This window comes from Saccostrea cucullata, unplaced genomic scaffold (genome assembly GCF_032062105.1).
Source record: "Saccostrea cucullata isolate Sc308-1 unplaced genomic scaffold, CSIRO_AGI_Scuc_v1 ctg1158, whole genome shotgun sequence".
Lineage (NCBI taxonomy): Eukaryota > Metazoa > Mollusca > Bivalvia > Ostreida > Ostreidae > Saccostrea > Saccostrea cuccullata.
In genome coordinates this window covers 13,073-28,768 of record NW_026926078.1, presented here as the reverse complement: position 1 = coordinate 28,768, position 15,696 = coordinate 13,073, and the positions used below count along the sequence as shown (strand labels likewise).

General features: G+C 32.7%; 3 protein-coding genes across 9 annotated transcripts in view; 1 reads left to right on the top strand and 2 right to left on the bottom strand.

The window, feature by feature from the left end:
• The window catches only part of LOC134270686 (uncharacterized), a 44,843-nt gene that overhangs the window by 16,121 nt on the left and 13,026 nt on the right, over positions 1–15,696 (top strand). The gene's annotated exons all lie outside the window — the stretch shown is intronic.
• LOC134270684 (gamma-tubulin complex component 2-like) overlaps positions 1–15,696 on the bottom strand; it is an 84,420-nt gene that overhangs the window by 59,956 nt on the left and 8,768 nt on the right. For 4 of the 7 annotated variants that reach the window (XM_062752928.1, XM_062752933.1, XM_062752929.1 and 1 more), the window contains exons 11-20: positions 15,270–15,362; positions 14,390–14,451; positions 14,202–14,244; positions 14,001–14,072; positions 13,607–13,781; positions 13,319–13,469; positions 12,833–13,012; positions 11,871–11,944; positions 11,595–11,695; positions 2,114–2,184 (exon numbers count right to left, since the gene is read on the bottom strand). In XM_062752928.1, coding sequence (XP_062608912.1) covers positions 2,114–2,184; positions 11,595–11,695; positions 11,871–11,944; positions 12,833–13,012; positions 13,319–13,469; positions 13,607–13,781; positions 14,001–14,072; positions 14,202–14,244; positions 14,390–14,451; positions 15,270–15,362 — 1,022 coding nt within the window. The remainder of the gene's footprint in view (positions 1–2,113; positions 2,185–11,594; positions 11,696–11,870; positions 11,945–12,832; positions 13,013–13,318; positions 13,470–13,606; positions 13,782–14,000; positions 14,073–14,201; positions 14,245–14,389; positions 14,452–15,269; positions 15,363–15,696) is intronic. The other 3 variants (XM_062752935.1, XM_062752934.1, XM_062752936.1) reach the window with 3 other exon arrangements.
• Positions 8,566–11,347, bottom strand: LOC134270687 (putative nuclease HARBI1). Its single transcript, XM_062752940.1, has 4 exons — positions 10,912–11,347; positions 9,501–9,613; positions 9,097–9,208; positions 8,566–8,957 (listed from the first exon to the last, which is right to left on the bottom strand). The coding sequence occupies exons 1-4, from the start codon at positions 11,345–11,347 to the stop codon at positions 8,566–8,568; spliced, it is 1,053 nt and encodes a 350-aa protein (XP_062608924.1).

Sequence of the window (15,696 nt, the reverse complement as noted above, 5' to 3'; positions counted from 1 at the left end):
ATCCGAAGCAAGCCCGGTAGTATCCATCCTTAGATGTATCATCCATGCAAGTTTGGTCAACATAGGGCTTATAGTTACTTGGCAATGAGACCTGCACCAAAACTTTAACCTGTTCACTCAACCGGAAAATGTAGGTCAGATTCAGCATCCGAAGCAAGCCCGGTTGTATGCATCCTTAGATGTATCATCCATGCAAGTTTGGTCAACGTAGGTCTCATAGTTACTTGGAAATGAAACCTGTACCAAAAACTTTAACCTGTTCACTCAACCAGAAAATATAGGTCAGATTCAGCATCCGAAGCAAGCCCGGTAGTATCCATCCTTAGATGTATCATCCATGCAAGTTTGGTCAACATTGGGATTATAGTTACTTGGAAATGGAACCTACACCAAAAAATGCACCAAAAATGTTAACCTGCTCCAAAAACATTAACCTGGTCATTCCTTTGCTGAAATTGCAGCATCTGAAACTTTGACTGGTACAATGAAACACACTAGAACCATCTTCCATGCATGTCTAATCAATATAGGACATAGAAGTACTTAAAAAGAAAACTGCTCCAAAAAACTTAACCTTAACCTGGGACGCCGACACCGACGCCGACGCCGAGGGTATTACATAAGCTCCCCCAACTTCGTTGAGGTGAGCTAAAAATAATTGAAGAAATATTAGTGAGCTTTATTCTTCAAGGTTTGACTTTTCTACTTACACATAACACCTGTCTAAAGTTACATGTGTATATATTTATTCAAAGTATATTGGTTATGTTATGCTTGTAACAGATGAAGTTGAGATCTGAAAAATAAAAAAAATCAGGAGAAACTGAAATGAGAAATGAAATGCTGAAAAAAGATAGGAAAAGGGCTTAAAAACAAAAACTTCATCCACAAACCTGTGAAAAATTAAAGTATTGTGTAGTGTTCTCAACCCTTAAATTTGGTCAATTGACTTCATTGATCATTGTACCTACATTCTAAATAGTTTTCATAAAACTTTAATGAATAATAAAACTTTTCTTTTGCACTTCAGTAATAAATACATGTAGTTATATGAAAGAAGGAAGTTTCAGGATTTCCTAAAGTGGATTTTTTTCTATTGGCATTTGCAAGTAAATTGTTTTTACTTGAAATAATATCTAATTTGTATATACTTTGTATTTAATAATCATTTAAATCTGATTTATACTAGTTCAGAAGTTCATAAAATGTTTTTTTACCACAAACCAAATGCCAATCATAAATATTTGGGTTTTGTAGTGTCCGTAACTTAATGAAGCTATCAAATAATTTTAGAAAATTTATAAAAATGAAATGTCCTATTTTAATGGAAGTATTTATATCTCACCAAATGCATAAAAAGTGTTATTTATAAATAGTTTTTTCTTTATTTATATTGGTTTTAAAGAGTTCACATGAAATGAAATACTACCATTTTGAGCAAAAATGTATGAAGTAAGAACTGTTTAAATTTTAAAGTACAATGTCACCTTTTTAGTCATAATTTTGTCCTTATTTTGTATTTATATATGTTCTTTGTTTGTAAGCAGTTGAAAAAATTAGAGCTTATAAACAGTTTTCAATATTTATTTCAAAGAAAACAACACTTGTAGTGTCCGTAACCTGTGAAAATGAGGTTATTATCAGCTTGTAAAAAACAAAGTTCTAATGTGAATTTCACAAAACCGTTTATGCTTGAGATCCTTTAGATACTCTACTTTTTAGAAAAAATGTTTTTGGGGCAAAACGAAGACATTAATTTTTTACCCCCAAGTGCAACCTTACTGTCCCCTATATTGTGTTTCATCCGTATACGTCAAATAGAACAAACAGAACAATGTTAAACCCACAAACTGACAGACAGAAATAGAACACTAGTCTTTTTAAATATTGAAGAAGGAAATAGTATCCTAGACTAACTGTTCATTGTATATCTTTCTTATAAATTTTTAAAATATATATATATTTAAATAAAAATCTAAAAAAATCTAAAATAGAATAAATTTACCCAATGCTTTATAGAATAACTAAAGAGTAAATACAAAATACATCATAAAAAGTCAGTATACAAAATAACATAAATTATGAAATAACAATGTTGTTATAATATACTTACCTACAAAGTTGTCTTTCTACATGTTTACAGTAAAACAGATGTCTGAACAGCATCTGGTATCTGATAAGGGCCTATAAAAATTAACAGAAACAATTTTTAATGCATAGAATAATTTGATACAATGATTCCTACATGTATTGCATGTATTAACAAAAAAGTTTCTTAAAGCGATATTTGAGTACTAAACTATGTTTAGGTGAGGACAGAACATTTTTCTCTGGATTGGTCTCCGCAATACCAACTTTTTATTTTATTAGAAATACAATAAAATTAATAATGTGGTTACATCAAAATTGATGCACGCAGGCCTCAGAACCAGGCCCCGGGATCATGAAACTGTCTTAAATTAAAGTCAGAATTTTGTCTTAATTTTAAAATGTAGGCTTAATTAAGATTGCGCTCTTAAGTGGATCATAAAAGAGACTAAGCCAAATATTAACAAAGATTATGCTAAGCAAAAAGCATGACTGAAAGTCTTTATCGCTATAGTAGCATGCGTGATCTTTAGCGCGCTTACGGTAATTCATTGGAACTCTTCAATGTTGAAGTTACATAATCGTCTGCCGTCGAAACAAAAATGACTGAAATAGCTGAAACGAGTGAAAGTAGTAAGATCACAAAGGAGAGGAATAGGAAAGTTAATTGGTTACCGAAAGATGAAATACTGTTAGTTGAGGAGGTAAAGAAGAAAGAGTCATTGTTGTTCGGAAAGTTAGATGGTTCAGGCAGAACAGCGGGGGAGAAAGCGAAAGCATGGAAGGAGATTGCCGACTTGATCAATGCGTAAGTCACTATCAGCTGGCTGTCATCTTAGCATATTAAAAAAAAAACAAAAAAAACATGCACATGAGAGTCGATCATTAAAAAAAATATCATGAAGTAAAGTTTGTTAAAGAAAGTTCAACTCGTCACTGATCATTTTCACCTAGGTAGAAGCAATTTAAAAGAAAAAAAAGAAAGAACCATATAATTATACTTACTGCATGAAAGAAACGTGTCGTGGATTTTTTGTGTGGATAATTAAGGGCTAATACAATGAATGGCCAAAGCTGACCTGCTTAATTTATGAAACTGTAATTCATGTATGCATTTACAAATGTACACACACATGCAGTCTCTCTCTGTTTTTTTTTAGCTTTTAAATAAATATGGAACTGGGTCAACTTTCATGCCTTTATCATGCTAATTATATCATTGTAGATGATGCACTGTTAATTCTTCAACTTTTTCAATTTTATTTAATTTTGTCCATCAACATTATATATATGTATGATGCACAAATATTGGTTTATTTATTTATATATGAACATCATGCAGTTGACCGATAAGCAATTCTGCACTCCATTGTCATCCCTACAATATTATTTGGTTTCAAATATTTCAGCCATTGATTTGAAGTGCATATTTGCATTAACTGCATATTACACAAAAGGAATGGAAAAAAAAATTATGATTATATTAGTTTCCTTTGATTGGTAACAAAGTTGAATATAAATATCCGTGCACCCAACTTGAGCCGGGTGTAAATAAAACGTGATGCCACAATGCATACATTCTCAGAGACTTTATGATAAAAGCAAAATAACCTGACATCACAATGTATTATATTACTTGGTTATTTAATCGATAGATTGAGACTACTCTGATGTTTACAAAGCATTTTTATGGGTACAAAAGAAATAAATTCGTTATGCAGGTCCAACCAGGGGTGTGCAGGGATTTACACTGGTTTGTATGTATGGAAAAAAAACCAGGGCAAATCCCCATACACCCTTGACTGGACCTGGATAACTAACATTATTTCTTCATTTGATGCAATTTCTTACATAGTGTACTCTTTTTTCAGGGGAAATACCATAGCTCAACGGTCAGTGGTGGAAATCAAGAAGAAATACCAGAATATAAAGCAAAAAGGTAAGCTTTTTTTTTTTGCATTAGTGTATTTTTAACACCCCCCCCCCCCCCCCTTCTGGGTTTAGACATCCAAAAGCAAACAACCATATACATGTAGAAATCATTTTTGAAACAATACAGGCAAAAATAAAGCATTATTTGTAAATCTTAATTAAAATTACCTATTTAGCACCCATATTTACATTCACTGTGTTCTTCTAGTACACCAACTGTGAAGTTGATTTGAATACCTTTTTCGTGTATACTCATGGGTAGAAATATACAGGGAGAAACATGCGCTAGCGTGATGTCAGAATGAGGCTACATAGACATTGGTAAAAATGCAACAATATAGGACAGCGAGAAATTTGAATATTGAGTAATTTTTTTCGTGCTCACAAACATGTTAAATTCAATAATTCACACTAAACTTAAAAAATTCCTTAATTAAACTGACATATGGGTCATATCTAAAATAATTCAAGCTTGAGAAATAAATTCTATGTTTATTATTGTACTTTAATATTTCAATTCATACAGCTAAGGAGAAGAGGAGTGCTAATTTGCACCCAAAAACAGGAGGAGGAAAACGACCGCCGTCTCCCACTGCTAGCGAGCAACTGCTGCTTGATGGGTTGGAGGGTAGACCAAGCCTCTGTGGTCTTCCTTGTGGCTTTGACACAGCAGGTGATATTTCTAACAAAACTATTGTTTAATTAGGGAATTATGTATTGTTTTTAAACTTTTAAAAGGTATAATATTGTATGGGGATGTTAATACAGGCATGTGTTAAAATTCCATGAAGCCCAAAGAACTTTAATGGTAGATTTTAACACAGGTATATTTAAAGTACGTATGTATTTTGCATATAAAATGTGTTAAACTCTTTTGCATTCGAAACACCATAAAACCGGTAAGGGGGTCAAAAGTTTAAAACATGCATTTCATTTTGATGTCACAATCATTGAACTCTTTCGACCGGAAATGGTCTAGTCCCCTTTACTGATAAACATGTACATGTAACACTAACTAACTACTGTAGATCACTATATTTTCGCGACACCTTATTTTCGCGAGATGGTCATTGACTCTTGATAAGCGCGACAAAATTTTCACGAATTGTGGTTCTTGCTCTATATAATCTTAAGGAATACTATTATACGCGAGAATTAAATTTTCGCGAGCAGACTGTCTCGCGTAATAACGCGAAAATAAAGTTCTCGCGAATAAAAAGTGATTTACAGTAATTGAATTACAAATGAAATGATTTAGTTTTGAACATTGTGAAGTAAATTATGATTAAATATTGTATGCATTAATAGAGTTGAAATTCAATGAAGAAATTATTTTGCAGATCCAGTTTCTATTGAAGTTGTATGTACACCCTCTGGTGATCGCGAGCCTGTGCAGTGTACAAGCAGTGAGTTTGATCCGGCTCCTACAGATGAGACTTCATCAGCCTTCACTTCCTCATACAGTGAACCACCATCCAAAAAGCAAAAGGTCACAACAGGTGCTCTTTTGGAAGAAGAACTCATCAACATTAAGGATGACGTTTACTCAGGTTTCAGAAAACAGAAAGGAATTTTTATAAAGTATAATATTTTAAATCAAGAATTTTCTAAATGGATAAAATAAGTAAGTTTTAAATCAAAATCAATTTGAAAATTTAATATTTTATTATTTAAAGAAAATATACAGGAACAAAAGTCAATGTATGGTAATGCAGAGGAAATTCGGACTATATTTTTAGTTTTCCATTTTTGTCAAATTTTTTTATTTTTTGCAATATAAATCACAAAGTAAAGGTTACATGTTTTTTAAACATCATTTTGCAAATATTATATGTGTTAAACCTTATAATTGATTGTTGTGAAATAAAGAAATTCAAAAATATGTAAAAAAAAAAAAAAAAAAAAAAAAACCATTCGAGACAACATATCTCAATAATTTGATCATTGACCCCATATAATATGAATACCATGAGAATTAGGGCAACAAAAGTAATCTGAGGCTCTCAATAGTTTAGAGTTCTTATCAGTCAGATTTTTGTAATATTCGATTAAAAATGGGAAAAAAAATATAAAAATGACAGAGGAAATTCGGACTGTAATAATTATCACATTTATCGCCGAAACTCCAATCTTTCCTTTTTATGAGGCAACGCTTTGCCATTGCCATAATATTTCATTATTTAAAGAGTTAAGTTGCTTGTAATATTTTGTGTGTATAGAAAAAAATTGTTCATGGTGTGAAAAATTGAGGTATTTTCTGAGAAATACTCAGGGGTCGATAGCATGAAAAGTAGGTCATTGACCTAGTTATTTGAAGTTGAAATTTAACACGAGAATCATAGGTGTACAGTGTTCAATAGGTAGTTTTTCGTTCTTATCAGTGGAAGTTTTGGTCATACTGAGTAAAGGTATACCTTAAAGAGAAAAGAAAACTTATTAAAGAGCAAGAGAAATTAGTTCTGTTGCAGCAACAGCACATGCTACTTAAGGTTAAGCAGTTGGATCCCTTTTTTGATGTTAATTTGTTTTTTAATGAAGTTTAATTAGAAATTGTTAAACCCATATGAATGAAGTGGGGAAGGGGGATATAATTATGAATTACTGGTAGTGAAAAATTACTGGCATTTTAAAAAAAAATCTTATCAAGAACCACTGGGCCAGGAAAGATGAAACTGATGTGAAAACATCCTAAGGTAGTACAGATTCAATTTTGTTCACATCATGACCCCCACGGTTAGGGTGGGACCACAACAGGTGATCAAAGTTTTACTTAATAGATAATGTTTATAGCGGGATAGATGTTTTTAAAATGACACCTTATTACTTATATTTACATTTGTGACTAGTTCATACTTTATATTAGTATTAGCCTGATTGTTACTTTTAAAGTGTAAAATGCAGTATTTTTCAAACCCAATGTAATCCACTGAACATGCGTCGACCATTTATGATGTCACTGAGAAATTACGTCAAATTTTTATCCATACGCACATCTATGACCTCTTGACCCCGTACGGATATTTATACAGTTATAGATACGCATTCGTTTCATTAGTGTTACATGAAGGAAAACATTTGCAAATGTAAATACCGGTATATAGGATTATATAGGGGAAAAAAATCTCTAAATATCTTCTTCTCAAGATCATGAAATCCATGATTGTTCATATTTATGTGAAAGCATCCACGGGTAGTGAAGATTCAAGTTTGTTCAAATTGTACCCCTTCCCCCTTACCCCTTCTGCCTTTTAGGAGTAGGTCGGGATCACTCATGCATTTAAACTTTTTAATACTATACTAATTTTTGTGTTTTTCCTAGCCACAGTACTTAAGTGAGTGATGTACCCTCTGGTCCTCTTGTTCAGTTTTTGAATCAAATAACAAAGTTATAAAAAAAAAACACAAGATATATCATTTTTTTAAAGTCCTTCATTGAGCATTGATATCTTCTTTAATCAAATAAGATTATACATGTACAAAAAATTCAGTTTTTCTATTGTTTGTTGTTTGGTTTTTTTTTTTACAGATGTTGTACTTGTTTATAAATATAATTATTTCATATCATTTTCTATTCCTTAAAATTGTTAAATCTGAAGTGGTATATTTTCTGAAAGTTGTTGTTTTAACAAAAAATATATATGTAGTACAGTATACAATTTCATTATTACCAAAGCACAATTCCATATACCGTTACTGTACATATGTTGGAAACAATTGGGAATAAGCTTTGATTTGCTATATTTATTGTTATAATGTTATCATTATTATATATAACATTTCTTTCACTTGAACTTTCATATTTTTATTATTTCTTGAATTGGATGATAATTCAAATTTAGAAAATGTCCATTATACACATTGAGAGTCAAAACATTATAGTTATTTCCCTTTATACACTCATGCATAATCATGCATGTCCCAAAAATTTGATCTGAATTTAAAAATTTTTCTCTTATTTGCAATAAGAATATAGTACATTGCAGTTCACATGTAAAATATAGTACAATGCATTTGGTGCATGTTAAATTGCACATTGATTTTCATCATCCATTTGGAAACTGTGTAAGATTATACCTCTGATATAAAATTAAATTAGGCACAACAATGAAGGAAAAATTTACTAACTAAAAGGTTGCATATGCATGAATAATCAAAATGATTATAGTGCCAACTTTTTTCGTAATTCATAACAGCTAGTTCATAACACAAGATTTTTAATTTCTTGAAAATGAAGATTTTTACATATATTCTTTCCTTCATTTGTCATTTGTTTGTAGTTGCTATAATTGTACTTCTTTGTTAATGTTGAAGGAAATTTGTGCAATTCCAGTATTATTGTTACTTGATATGTAATAAATCTGTTATATTATTTATTTATTTGTATCTTTTGTTACATATAGATTATTGAGATGACATACGGAGAGGGAGTAATCTTTATACCGCATAATAAAATATTAAGGAGCGTATAAAGTATAAATATGTCTTACCATAGAGTTTGACCTATTTTGGATAAAAATAGGATGGAAACAAAAGTTACAGATATTTTCAGTTAAAGAACTGACGAGCAATATATTCTCGGTAACCAAATCCATTTTGGTTCATCAGCTGCAAGTTGTCCTCAATGTCAGGACCAGCTATTACTAGGTCATTAATGTCTGTGGTTACAATGTCTTGGCGTAGGATCCCAATGTTATGCAGCATAACGCATGCAACAACATACATACACGCTCTGTCTGGGTTGGTTCGAAGTCCTACTGACAGGCAGGGGAACCTCCTTTTCAAAATACCATAGGTCTGTTCAATGAGGACTCTTGTCCTACAAAGGGCCCTATTGAATTTCTCCCTGTAGTGCACATCATTAGTTGTGTTAAAAGGAGTCATCAGGTAAGTTTTACAGGGGTAAGCCGAGTCTCCTAATAATAATCCATCATGCTGACCTTGAAAAATAATGTATGTACAAGGTACATATAATTATATAAAAATGACATGACAACACATATATATTTTAGCTCAACTTCAAGACAATGTTGAGTATACTCATTATGGTATTGAGTTACATGTATTAAAATGTATTACCATTTTCAAATTGCTCACAGAGCTTACTCTCCCGAAATATCCTTGAGTCATGACACGAGCCTGGCCATCTTGCAACACAGTTCGTTACAAGAAAATTACTGTCACATGTCATCTGAAATATATGGATGGAAAAAAAGATTACCATATTGCTTTTTCAGGTATGGGTTTCTGTTAAATTTTTATAACACAGTCCAAGCCAAAAATATGTAAAAATATATTACAGTTGAACAGTATCTCAACACTGGTATCTCGAATGCCATGGATATGCTGAAATGATCTGGCAGTCTGAACCTTATTCCTATAATATTTTACCCTTGACATCTCTGATACTCAGATATATTTTAAAGTTTTTTTCAGTACCATGGAGTTCGAGATGGCGTGTTTTGACTGTATTCCCATTTTACCTGTACATTCAAGGAATGGTAACCTTTACGGTTAACAAAGTCCTGCTCGTTTTCTTTGGGTGTTTGTATCCTTATAAAAGTTCCATCGATGCATCCAAGTATACCAGGAAAACCTTTAAAGGAAAGCAAACAACAGCTTTAAATGAAGATCCCTTAAGCAGGGTGCATTAAGTCACAGTGCTAAGATTGATTGATTGTGTATTGTTTAATGTCCCTCTCGAGAATTTTTCACTCAAATGGAGATCCTCAAAGAGTCACAGTGCTGAGAAGATGTGATCCTTGCTTGGGATTTATGCATAGAAAAAAACAGTCAATCATAATCATATAGATTTGCAAACAATCCCAATTTTTGCAAAGACCACAACAGAGTACATTGTATAATTAATTTGCCAATTAACATTGCAAAGATTTATGGACATAACTATATATATAGCTGTACATTTCTGTTTTAAATTCTCAGATGAGTCTTGTGGCCTATATGGGCCTCTTAATTGTTTATAGACATTAGCTATTAGAATTATTTATCATGCAGATCATGGGGCAAATATATGGAAGAAAAAATTAAATAACAAAAATGTTGTTAAAAAAGGGAGTCTGAATTAATGTTATCTTGTTAATAACAAGGTGTGACAGGAATGATTTTTAATTGTTATTAACAATATACAAATATATGCAAAATGACATAATATTATTAAAATACAAGGCATAAATGTATTTAATATTAAATAATTTTAATAATATTATGTCCTTTTGCATATATTTGTATATTGCCTTCTCCCCAATATCATTTGTTTTTATTTACAAACCTTCTCAGGTAATAGCACGTGTTTTTAGGCACATGTTTATGTTTATCTAAATTCTGATTGGCTATTACCGAGGAATTTAACCTTTTGGGTGTTACTAAAATCAGTTAAAGTACATCCCTTGGGTGCATTCACTAGATTTTAAGTTGAATTTTCTATTGTTTCCAAATGGTATATAAACCATTGTAACTATAAGACACGTGGGGAAGCTTGGAAAGCATTAATTTGCTGTAAGTTCTCTCATTTTGATAAAGGTTTATTACGTATATATAATTTAACAGGTTGCACCACTGTAAATCATTATGTAAGTTATTAGACATATTGCCTAAATTGGTAACATCTATTGCCCTACAACTAAAAGTTATGAGTTATGTTATTAAATAAATAAGGGTTTTCTAAATCTCCCTTAGCTTTTCCACCCGTGTCGTTTCACATTGATAGATCATTTTACAAGAGTGTTTACGGTACTGTGCGTTCTTGAATATAGGGGGTGTCATCGCAACAAATGTGAAGGTCGTGTATGTTTACAAAATACAAAGCGGGTTAATTGGAAGCGAATGGCTGGTGCGAGTGTTTCTTATGTTTTACTCATGAATAGAATCAGATACCTGCTATTGCATGGAAATTCCTTTTCACATTGACGGCATCTTGACCTGTTGGGAATTTTATATATCTCCCGGAAAATCTCACCAGTGCAGCCGCTACCCGTCGAATGCATCTACCCGCGGTGGACTTGGAGATGTGTATGGAGTCTCCTACAACCTGATGGAATGCCCCAGTTGCAACGAAACGCAAGAAAACAAGAACTTGAATAAGACTTGGCAGAGAGAGGGATCTTCTTGTTGGATGGTGAATGTAATTTTCAATCAAATCAACAATAAAGATGATCGTCGGTCGTCGAAAGCGGTATCTCTCATACAGTTCATCATCGTCCCTCATTTCCAGCGGATTAAATCTATCCCGAAATAAACGAGGACGAGGAAGACGCCTTCTATGAGGATTTTGTTGAAAATAACGGCGCATACGTCCAATAAGGTCAGCCATTTTGACAGAAATTAAGACCAATCTTAAAAATAAAGACTGCCCATTAGCAGTCTTAAAATTTAAGACAAAATTCCAATCTTAACTCTAAGACATTTTTTTGTGATCCACTTTAAGACCAATCTTAAATTTTAAGTGCAAATTTTTGGAGTTAAGTCTGGCTTAAGATTTAAGACAGTTTCATGATCCCGGAGCCAGAATTTCAATTTTATGTAGCCTTACAGTGACAAGTTATCAACAGACTCCATACCTTCCTGTTAAGAACCAGAGACACTGGCCACTTGACCATGTAGTCAAAGGAGAAGGACTCAAGTCCAGACAGGTGTAGGTCTGTTGGGTCTACTTTATACTCTGTAATTATATAAAAGATAAATTCATTTCTATGAACTGTACAAGAACCCATAGGTTTCAGGATGACGTCGAAACTTTAAACGAGAATCAAGTTCAAAAAATATAACCATTCAAGACAATAAACTCAGTATTCCATGTGATCCTGATAATACAGTATATTGCTTTTAAACCAAACCTTTTTCTTTCTTTGTTTCTATGGAAAGGATTTTAAACAGCTGTGTGATAAGGTCAAATGGAAGCAACTCCACTCTACAAAAGAGTAAATTAACGGAGATTTTATACCACAATATGTACATTTCCAATGTTTTTGATCGAGAAAAAATGACAAATGGTTAATTTACTTTATTTCTCCATCACTGTACTGGTTCATTGATAGGTGTGTTAAAAAAATATCATGTGCAGGGCGGGACAAATATAGTGTCAAGAAGCGGGGCTTCTAGCATATGGATTGGCAGAATGAAAACCATGTAAATATAAGGAATAATTGTCAGATTTTTTTATTTCATGACCATGATAAATAGATTGGCTTGCATGATAATTTTATTCAAAAAATGTCTTCGGTGTTTTTGCAAATTATCATGCAAGCCAATCGATTGATCACATCATGAAATCAAAAAATAACTAAAGACAATTATTCCTTGTAATAAGTATATAACAATGAGTTACAGTTGGAAATCTGTCAATACATCTCAGTTTTGTTGATCTTATACTCACCATGCGATCTCCTGATATGATACTGATGATGAATGGTAGCTGTTCTTACTTATATCATGCTTGAACTAGACTGTTATCAATATTCACCAGAGATCATCCTTGAACTGGTCAATGTTGGCTGTACTCACCTGAGATCATCCTTGAACAGGTCAATGTTGGCTGTACTCACCTGAGATCATCCTTGAACAGGTCAATGTTGGCTGTACTCACCTGAGATCATCCTTGAACTGGTCAATGTTGGCTGTACTCACCCGAGATCATCCTTGAACTGGTCAATGTTGGTTGGCTGTACTCACCTGAGATCGTCCTTGAACTGGTCAATGTTGGCTGTACTCACCTAAGATCATCCTTGAACAGGTCAATGTTGGTTGGCTGTACTCACCTGAGATCATCCTTGAACAGGTCAATGTTGGCTGTACTCACCTGAGATCGTCCTTGAACTGGTCAATGTTAGCTGTACTGGTCCTAAGAGCCAGTTCCAGTAAGGTCTCTAGACGTGTGGGGGTGATGTTCTCCATATCTTGTCTCATCTCGTCCTCTGTCATGTCCATAAACTGGACAATAAAGTCCCCCTTGTCCAACAGGAAGTAATGCTTAATGGATCTAAAATCCAAATCAAGTTATTTAAAATTCATACCATAACCAAGTTTAAAATTGTGTGACAGATTTTTTTTTTTTCATATTTTCCAATCATAAAAGACAGGTCAGCGGGGGATACTCATTCCTCCATGACACCTGATACTATGTCTTATGTTGTAGAGGTCAATGTTTGTATGGATTTTAGAGTGTGTTTGTTATCTCCAAATATTTCATTACTATAGATTCAAATTCTGCATTTCATAATTATCGAGGGATTTCTTTTGTTTCCTCGTGAAATCATCAATAAATTATACTACCATAAATTTATACCTAATTCTGGCCATCAGTTCCTTCTCTTCCACTAGTAATTCTAGCAGTAGTTTACTAGAGTACTCATAAGCCTTCTCTATTTGTTCATAGTATTTCCTTTCCTTCACTGTGTACACAATTTCTTCAGCGCAAGGACACTGCACATCACGACCTACAGTGAAAGATCAGAAATTCTAAATACTGTATACAACAAATTAGTTTATTTGTTGTATTTTGTTATTAAAAAAATTGCTACTGTAACCTTTTTCTGGAGAAAAAAAAGTAATTATAAAAAGAAATCTTTCTTACCACAAAGTCGTACGACATTGAGGTATTTTCCGGTGTTGAGGATTTTGTTGGCCACCTGTTCTAGAAATACTGGGATCCGCTCCCGACAGATCGTGTAGTGGCCTTCCCAGTATGCATCATTGTATTCTTCCTGTAACTTCTCCTTGTTAATCGTCTCATTCTCCTCCACAAGAAACTATACAAACAAAATAAGACTTTACAATTTTATTCATCAAACATTGCTAAAAGATTCTCAAAAGATATAAGGTTTTCAGATCATTTCACACATGCAACTTTGATCAATTTTTGTCATAATTTATCTCTTTACTGATACTTTTTATAGCATTTAAATAAAAACTATTCAAATGGTTGGTGTATCTCAAGAATTTATAAAAACCTTTTAAAATTAACTTACCTCAGAGTAAGGGTCTGAGATGATTCCTTTATAAATCCACTTCTCCAGAATCTCAAAGTATGGGACGGAGGCCTGTAGAAAAATTTTAATTAATTATAATGTTACAATACTCTCTGGCATCCATATCAGTTCATGCACACATATTAATTCAACAACTAAAAAGTTCCAGTGTTGACAAACATTGTGACATTGAATACTTACTGACTGTGTAAGGTAAAGACAAAGGTCCTGTCCTTTTGAATCCCTAAAACCAAAAAAGACAAATCTTTTTACACTACGATTTTTTTTCTGTTATTGATGTGAATTTTTGGTTACAATACTACTGGACAATAATTTCATACTTAAAGATTGATGAAGTTGAAATACTTGTATAATTTACATTACATTACCCAACTAATCCACTAGTTTTGTCATGGAGGAGACTCAAGACTGCACCTCCTATACACTCCCCCTGTCAACATGTATAAAACATTGAAGAATGTTCATAGAATAATTGGCTCTACTTAAACAAACTTGAAACTCTTGTATGGAATTAACACACTTTTTTTCTATAAACATGTATCAGAGGAGAAAGAGCAAGAGCCATCTTATGCATAATATGGCCCTGTACTTATATCAATTAATTAACTATCGCCCTCTTTCCATTTTCATATATCAAAATAAAGAAGACACTTGGTGCTTTCATGTTCTATAATGAAATTTTGTTTTGAGAATCCAAATATTTGAGATCAGGCTTTGAGAAATTGCAATGTTCTTGAATTTTGCAGAAAATATGCATATTTGACTACCTTCAACAAAGAATTAAAATATGAGCACAGCCCACGATCCAAAAAATAAAACATGTTTTCTGATCTTCAAAAATAGACCTTTCATTATGTATTGGCATATTTTGGATCAGAGGTTGTGCTCTATATTAAATATTGAAAAAACGCTTCAACTTTAGGTCATTTTCAAAGGAATTTACAGGATATGAGGAAAATGACGCATTTTATGACGTCATAATGCATTGACTAGATGTGAAATTACGTCACAATTAATAGATATGTGGTCACCAACAGTCCAAGTGATAAATACTGCATTTGCAACCTAAACTGAGCGGTTTTGAATTTTCAGAAATTGTCAGGGCCGAATAAAGCCCAAAGTGGCTCTACCTCTTTTAAAATGTACAACAACCAGAATTATTCTCGGGGTATTTTTTCCAATTTCAATTTGAGGCCAAGTGTTATATATATGACAATTCAAAATCAAAGACATAGTATAGTTGTACACCTTGTTGACAGAGTTTGCCACAGAAGCCAAAATGTCCAGTGTCTTCATGGTTGGCTGAATGTAAAACCACAGCTTCTGTAAACTCAGATTACCCTGTCATAGAAGAAAATTGCAAACTAGAAACATTAATACATTAGAATAAAGCATTCCTCAAAACATTAAATGACCATACTTATTGATAAAACTGAAATTTGAATACATTGACAAACAGAGAGAAGAGGATATCACATTGAGGGATTAATTTTTCCACGATTTTATGGTGGGAAGACAAACATAGGTAATCAGAGATTACAGAGCTCACCTCAACGAATGTTGTCTTTAAATAAGGCAAAGTCACACAATTAACCAACAAAAAATGTACATTCCAAAAATGAAAATATCTAAGCAATTTTGATCTGATACTTTGAAGTAGACCAACATAAAAAAT

Bases quoted from the DNA above. Each gene is read 5' to 3' on its own strand.
- LOC134270687 (XM_062752940.1), bottom strand. From the start codon at position 11,347: ATGGCTGACCTTATTGGACGTATGCGCCGTTATTTTCAACAAAATCCT. The intron at 9,614-10,911 runs GTATCTGATTCT...TTTCCTTTAAAG, and splicing joins GAATTTCCATGCAATAGCAG to GTTTTCCTGGTATACTTGGA. The intron at 9,209-9,500 runs GTAAAATGGGAA...CATATATTTCAG, and splicing joins ACCATTCCTTGAATGTACAG to ATGACATGTGACAGTAATTT.